Source organism: Chaetura pelagica, unplaced genomic scaffold (genome assembly GCF_000747805.2).
Source record: "Chaetura pelagica isolate M959 unplaced genomic scaffold, ChaPel_1.0 scaffold559, whole genome shotgun sequence".
Lineage (NCBI taxonomy): Eukaryota > Metazoa > Chordata > Aves > Apodiformes > Apodidae > Chaetura > Chaetura pelagica.
Window position 1 is genome coordinate 522,796 of NW_009970722.1, and position 8,259 is coordinate 531,054.

The following is an 8,259-nucleotide window of genomic DNA, read 5'->3' on the forward strand; positions in this document are numbered from 1 at the left end:
GTAGGGAACATCATGATTTACACAACTCTCACAGTATATGACTTGTATATTCAAGTGTTGTCTACTTATAGGTCTCTAATGACATATGAAATGTGATCTGTGCCAACTTTCCAGAGCTTTTAAAGACAGCAACATTATGGAATAAAAAACTTTACCTTCTACGGAGCTCACTGTACTGCAGGGCATTTCTCGACATTCCACTGCCTCAACTTGGTTTGAATTAATACTCTAAAAAAAAAAATAAAATTACAATAACAATGTATTTGATGCCTATAACATTAATCTGAAAACTCAAAAACAGTATCAACGAATAGCAAACAAGTATGTTATAGCAATACTAAAATGATTGATAGAGATTCCACAGAGTATTTTATTACTTACACTCCAGAGGAAGCCAACTGCAATTCCTCAGAAGGGAAACCAATACAATATTTTCAACTACAGAGAGAAATTACCTCCTGCTTACAATACACAAGGGATCTAAAGGATCAGATTTAACATTTGTACTTCGTTGTTCATAACCTTCTTCTCCATGAGAAAAGCAGCTTTGTACAACAGCACTGTTCAAATTTCTAGTTAACCTTGAAAGCATCCCTGTGCAGGAGCAATTTTGACCAATAGACAACACAAACTCGGAACTAAACACTAACTATCTGGTAAACTCATCATGGAAGGCAATAGCTGCTCCCTCCCCATATCCATGGCTCCTGGCAGGGCTGACCACTTGCTCAGATACACACACTGACTACATCACTTCTGCTCAAAAGGAAGAGGGGGCTAAGACACATTCCCTTATTTTAGCAATTGCCTTCAAAGATTATAAGCAAAGGAGGTGGAGTAAACAATGTCTCCTTTTGCGTAGTTCCACCTACAAGTCCGCTTTCTTCTAGTCTTTCCCTCAAGTTAGCTCGCCTGTGTATTTGCAGCAAACAGAGAAAAGGCACGGTAACCTGAATGCAGAAGTCCAGGATTACTCTGGTCTGGATACTGCAGCCAGATTTGAAAGCCACACAGCCGTCAAGATAGCTAATCCCTCACCTCAGTGGGGCTAGTTGCATTTTTCTTTGCCGATCTGTCGCTGTGCAAGACACTTTCCTACTGCACTTCTGCCAGGCAGAAATAAGTCAACTGCTCCTTGAGAAACTACTAAATTTATCCACCACCAGGCTACAAAAACTACTTGAACTACCACAAATTATCTTAATAATTTTTGGATTTTTATCCTGGTTTGGCCTTTCTTTTTTTCTTTTTTCTTTTTGTTTCTTTTCCCATTGATCTGACACCATTTCACATCTGTCCATTAGTCCCCAGATCCTTTTCATCCCATAGAGGACTACTCCCCTGGCCTGGCTGTGCTACTTCCAGCAACTGAGACAGCCAAACAGATCATCTCCACAAGCTGCTTAGGGCTATTCTGCAGGTGCACCATGAACTGCTCAGCCTCACTGTTGGGTGCTGCCACCACCACAGCGATTTCTACCTTCCGGAGGTTGCACAGAGTTCAGTGCTCTTCCTCATCATCTTCAGAAACCTTTCCTCTGTATTACCTAGCACAGCTACAAAACCTGTGCGTTTACACTTCTTGAACTGCAGAGCCCCTGAAAGAATCCAGTGAAGGCATGGTTGCCATGTGGGTAACTCAAGCTTATCACAACAGCCAGTTTGTTTTAACCTTTCCATTACTCTTCTAGAATTGCAATTAAAAATCAAGGGACTAAAAGAACCTACAGTCCAGGACTGAAGAATACACTTGAGAAAGATTTTCTTGCATGAATAAATGCAAAAACAGTCTGTTTCTCTCCCCAAGGTCATACATAAATCCAACACCACATCTTTCTAACTCAAGCCTAAAATAGCAATGTCATCACTTATGTCATCTCAAGATAAAACAAACTATGTGTACACTCTTAGTCTGCTGTAGATGAGCTGAATACTCCAGTACAGCAACAAATTCTAGATCTATTTTTAAAAGAATATGTCTTGTGAAACCTCTAATGCCTACCTTATGCCTCCAAACCAGTAAGAGATGCGAGTCCTTGTTTGCAACAGAAAGAAAATTATTTTTTTCTTAACTTTTGGACATAATACATAGCCTAAACTTGACAGTTTGATGATCTCCTCATATACACTTCAGGATGCTATCTGGTATATAGGAAATTAACTGAACCATTTGATCTTCCCAGTTATTCTGGCTTACTTCTGCTTTATTAGAATTAGTGCAACACGGATACTGGGCAGGGGAGAAACAGAGTACCCACAATGGAGGATCTAGACTGCTGCAACTAGTGGAATGAGCAAAAGGGAATCTCACAAATGAAGGGTAGTAGGCTTTTTGCTGAAAATACAAAGTGCAGAATATTGCAGCCTTTAAGAGTTTTTTATCTGAGAGCCATGCAAACATCTAACATAACACGCTTTCTTTTTCCATTTCAAAGAATGGAAGAAGGACAAGGATTTGATGAGTGCAAGAAAAACCCAATTATATAAATAACAATGCATTCCTCATTACAGTCTTGGTTTGCTGTTGGGCTTACTTCTGTTTCCGTGGAAAAGCCACACACAAATTATAGGCATTTTGCAAGCTACAAACACAGACAACTTCTTTGTATTGGAATAAATAAAATCTTGGCAGTGTAACTACACAATATTATACTTAAGGACTATACAATACATCAAACCTCAAGTTTTCATGTTAAACATAACACATGGATCACATCCTGGTTTAAAAAAAAAAACATGCAGAATGCAGTAAAGATAACTCAAGGAAAATCTGCTTACAAATAAGGAAACCTGAAATGAGCATGGAAAAGAAAAATCTACATTTTAAAACCAGAAAAAGAGAAAAAAATATTTTCTGCATGTTTTTAGTTCACTAGTTTTAAATAGTTGTGCAGTCTCAATCTAAAACCAAAAGTCCATTGGTATTAAAGAAGTTGTGCTTTCAAGTGTTCTCCTTACTTTACTGAATTTGAGAAATGTTCTGAAGAGTATCACAGCAGTGATCCAGATACCTTTCAGTAAAGTAAGACCCACTACACCATAATAAAATGATAGCAGAAGTTTATGCTCTATTTCTGCTCTAAATTGTAGATTCAGGTTGGCTCTTGATAAAGGCTCCCAGACATTGCACTACTATACAAAAGAATGGAAATAAATTCAGTATTTCCAAGTACCAACATGCAAAACAATTAAAAACACAAAGATTTCAGGGAAAGATGTTCACTGTAGCGTTCATAATGATTCAAAAATAACTTGAGAGGTAAAGCAGGCCTCGATAATGTTCTCTACCTCTCTTATCCTCCAGCTTCACACACAGAATGTACTACACTAGCACAAAAGAAAAAGCCCACAACAATAATCCTGCAAGTACCCCAGCCATGAGTGACAGAGACAACTTTAAAAAAAGGCTACTCAACAAAAACAAATCAAGCCTGAAGAGCCTGTTGCTGGAAATTATTGAAGAAAATCTGTGGCAATGCCCTGAGCTACATAGGTACCCACCTGGTAAAGAAGAGGTCTGTCCCAGAAGTATTTTCTGAAAAGCTTAATGTCCGACTCCAGCAAGTGCTGTGCAGTCTGGCTAAATGTCAGCGTCAGAGCTCCTGATGAATGAACAAACTGCACGCAAGCACCCTCGCTGATCTCCACTTCTGAAATGTCAACTGAGTGACGGCCCTGGAAACTGGAATGACACACTCTTTAAACTAAAGCAGATGCCATATATAGCTGTAGGAAACGACTAGCGGCTAGCAGGTCGTTTATCCCACGACAGTGAAAAACAAAGTATCTCAAGGGAATACAGCAGTGCTTGGACATTACAAAGAAATGAGACATTCATAACATAATGTACTGTACCAATGTACTGTATCATTGTATTTTTTTTTCAACTGAAGTACTGGAAAGGCTCATATAAACTACACACTGCCCGGAGCCATAATCGAAAGAGCCATATACCAAAATAAAAATGTAACCCAGTTCTAAAATACTTCTACTTGCAAAGAAAAGCCAGCAGTGAGAAGGGACATCTGATGCTAAACATTTGGTAGCCCAAGACACATACAAAGACACACCACACACCTCAGGTCTGTACAGAGGAAACTTCAGAGAAGCTGAAATGTGCCAGGAAGCACTTGTCCTTTAAGTCATTTGTCAGTTTGGCAGCTCTCTGGCAAAACAGTCGTAGCTGCAGCACTGATTTTACCTTACTTATTCAAACCTGAGCTTTACAGAGGTAACAAAGTCTGCTGAGGTTTTGTGAATGTAAGGTCATATGGTTCTGTTTATGTGTAAATGTTTCTATATATATATTTTAAAAGATATTTTTACTTGTTGGTAACGTCAGGATTCAGCTGCTATAATGTCAAAGAGGTACCAAGGGCAGATAGTGCAGTTGGTCCTGTGTCACTTAATTGGCTATTAATTGACTTGTCAATCTAATCAATTACACAAATCATAAACTTCCTTTACCTGTAAACACAAGTTTACCACTTAAAATTGTAATAACAGCAAAAGAACCCAGAAACCAACACAAAATAGGCAACAGCAGTACTTCCCACATCCCTCTTGTGGGGAGGAGTTTTTCAGAGGAAGCAGCAAACCGTTACACTCACTTTGTGAAGAAGTCAACAAGTCTGGCGTGCCCATTTTGTAAAGCCAAATCTAATGGTGTTGCTCCATCCTCATTAGGTAATGCCAATGCTAATGACCCTCCAGGCTGGGCTGCTAAGAACTGGGAAAGCTTAACCAATCCCAATTTCATCACAAGGTGGAGAAGGGCTTCTTTACATTTAGGCTCTGAAAAAACACAGCAAACAAAGAAAACCATCAGTAACAAAACACAGCATTTTATTTGCTTTCAAAAGCAACTTTAAAAAAACCTGTCTGCAGAAATAGCACAGCTCAGGTTCAGACCTACAAAAGTACTGTCTTTCACTGAAGTAAAAATAATCATATACTTAATTGCATCTGTGCAACTAAACTGGGATATCCAAATACTATCTCATTTCAGTAGTCAAAGAAAACAGATTGAATTAGATTATTTCGTACTTAACTCTTTCTTTGTATATAGTATAACATTGGGCAGAAGAAATACCCCAATATACTGCACAAGATAGCTAAGACACAATTTTCCAGCTGCTTTGCAATGCCTCAGCAACACAAAACACCTGGCTGCATGGCAAAGTATCTGTATTAAAAAAAATAATAAAGGGGTGTGACTTTTCAAGGCAGGCTATCAGCACAGTAGGAGATCCTTAGCAGCACAGCAAGCCATAAGCTAACACACATGTGGGCAAAATTCACAGGATAATTCTTGTGTATTTTTTGTTTGATAACTCTTGTGTCTCTTTTCAGAAAGGTGACTTCACCTGCCAGTACTTTCTCCATTTCCTAGCATGTAATCATCAAGATCAACCAAAGGAAGCTTAAAATGAAAGAGTATGCAAAAGCAGTCACTAGATGTTGATTCTCCACTCAAGCCCTTGCTTGGCCTTTATTCAAAGAAGGGTGTATCTGCTTACATACATTCTCAAACACAAATGCCTCTGCAGTTCAAGGGCAATAAGCAAAATCAAGCTTGAGTGCCACTTAGCCTGTTCCTTACACTAATATTTCAATATGAAGTTAAATATAAGGGTACTTTCACAAGGGTCAAGTATTTAAGGGCAGTTACTTCACAGCTCTCAGAACAACTGGCTGAAATCTATTAGGTTCCCAGTGATTTATAAAATTCCATTGAAATTTATCATTCTGATTCAAATGACTTCTTTCTTCCCTGTTAATCAACCAGTTCAGAACATGTTCTTGAAAATCACATGCCCTAGTGGCAAAGGAAAAGGTGAAGCTCCTGAAGCATTTTTAAGTACATGTAAAAAATTTGCGTAATTAACAGATAAAATCAACAGCAAACTGTTGTCAGATTTCCTCTCTGCATCAGTACTTACAAAATAAAAATGTCTGATGGAAAGCAACCCCCCAGCAGAAAGAGCAGTTATGTAGCCAAAATGCTAATAACCTCATTTTTTCAGAAACACTTCTGCATTAAGCAAAAGTATCACATAGTCACATGCAAATACAGTGGCTGACTCCTAATCAGTTCAAGTACTCACTTTCAAATTGTAAGGAACATTTATTTTACAAAATCATTTTAAAAAAACCAAACCACACATAAAAATCCCTTGAAGAGTACTCAGGAGGTTTCTAGTCCATTCCTTGCCTTAGGGCAAGGCCACACAGTCACAGAGTGGTTGGAGTTGGAGGACACCTCTGAAGATCACCCAGTCCAACCCCCCTGCTAGAGTTGGATCACCTACAATAGATCACACAGGAACATGTCCAGATTGGTTTTGAATGCCTTCAGAAAAGAAGACTCCACAACCTCTCTGGGCAGCCTGCTCCAGTGCTTTGTTACTCTCACAGTAAAGAAGTTTTTCCTTATGTTTAACTCGAACCTCCTATGCTGCAGCTTGTGCCATTGCCTCTTGTCCTGTCATTGTACACTGCTGAAAAGAAACCAGACCCATCCTTCTGACACCTGCCCTTCAGATGTGTATAAGTATTTATGAGATTCTCCCCTCAGCCTCCTCCAGGCTAAACAGCGCCAGCTCTCTCAGCCTTTCCTCATAGGGCAGATGTTCCATTCCTCTAACAATCTCTGTGGCCCTGCATGAGGCTCTTCCAAGTAATTCCAGTTCACAATTCATGAACTGAAAAGCTTAGAATTGATCACAGTATTCCAGATGTGGCTTCACCAGGGCAGAGTATGGGGGAGAATAATATCCCTTGACCTACTGGCCACAGTCTTCTGAATGCACAGGTCAGCCCAAAGGGTTGCTCCTCCCCATTTGCTCTTGTTGAATTTCATAAGAGTCTCCCTGCCCTGCTCTCTAGCCTGTCCAAGTCATCTCAACCTAAATAACCTAAATTCCTCCTGACAGATGTTTGTCTCATCTGTTCTAAAAATCTTCCAATCACGAGAGGTTTTGCATAATCTCTGTAGGCAATCTATACAAGGAATAATTTTACCCTCACAGCTGCAATGACTTGAAAGCCCTAACCTAGCTCACGTTTCTCAGTGCAAGCCTGCCACTTCTTGTCCCATCTGAAATGGGCATAAAAAACATATCATCCCCTTCACAGTTTCCTTTTACATAATCAAGGCTGCTGCCTTATCTCATCCTCTCTGGACATCTTAACAGGTGAGTTGCCTTCCACAAAGCAGGACCTCTTAGAATGCCCCCTCAGAACTAGGGGTCAAAACCATTAGTCTCTTTGAAAATGTTGGACTATCATTACATTTTTTTTAAGCAACTGTATTACCTATCTCATAAAGCCAGAAAGGCAAAGAACCTAAGGAACTTGCTCTACCACTCCACAGGGAAAATTACTGTGGAATCTCCACTGTTTATCACTTTTTCCTCCGAATATTTCATGGCAACCTATCCAGACTTTTTCCCTTTCCATTTCAAGTAGAAACAATTTTTTTTTCTGAAAGAGTCAAATTGCAGAAAACCAGGTCAAGCTTCTTTCAATAAATGAAACAAATTCCAGACAACAGAGTAAAAGGGAGCTTCAGGACACAGACTAGCACTGCAACAGCCAGCAAACCTGCATGTAGTGTCTGAAACCCATATTTCAGAGCAGTTCCAACAGAAGCAGACACATCAACAGGATGTTGATGGGGATTCTTTAAACCACAGTATCACTAAATATACACTATCTATGCATTTCTAGAACACACATATAAGATACCACTTCATTATTAAAAACAAAAATCTTCGAAGTTCCTGCATGTGATCTGGCACATTAGCCTGCCAATGCAAGACTTGCTTTCTCCCCAGGTTTGGGGCAATAAAGTTGTTTCATAGTTTTCAAGTACCTGAAACCTTTAAGTCCACTTAATCCAACTCAAGCATTTAAAGAACTGCTTTGCTAAACAATTATATAGGACTGTAGAATGTCTCAGGCCAAAGGAGACCTTTAAAGATCAGCTACTCCAATCCTCTTGCCATGGACAAGGACTGAAAATGGGTCATGGTGCAGAAGGAAATCTAAGGGATACAGGGCAGAAGACCAAGAAAGCAGCAGACTGACTGTAAGGCAAAAATCAGCTGGGCGAAGTCTCTGCTGCTTGGACATGGATCCAGTTCTCATTATACTGTCATCAGATGTGAAAAATTATGCTTAGGCTTGAGCATCTCACTTGCTCAGAGAATGCCCTAACCATTCAGATACATCATAAAAATGTGTGCCAATACCTTC

General features: G+C 39.5%; 1 protein-coding gene across 1 annotated transcript in view; it reads right to left on the bottom strand.

The window, feature by feature from the left end:
- The window catches only part of ARHGEF28 (Rho guanine nucleotide exchange factor (GEF) 28), a 109,160-nt gene that overhangs the window by 84,107 nt on the left and 16,794 nt on the right, over positions 1–8,259 (bottom strand). The window contains exons 4-6 of the mRNA XM_010006381.1: positions 4,611–4,794; positions 3,502–3,682; positions 156–228 (exon numbers count right to left, since the gene is read on the bottom strand). Of these exons, the coding sequence (XP_010004683.1) occupies positions 156–228; positions 3,502–3,682; positions 4,611–4,794 (438 nt within the window). The remainder of the gene's footprint in view (positions 1–155; positions 229–3,501; positions 3,683–4,610; positions 4,795–8,259) is intronic.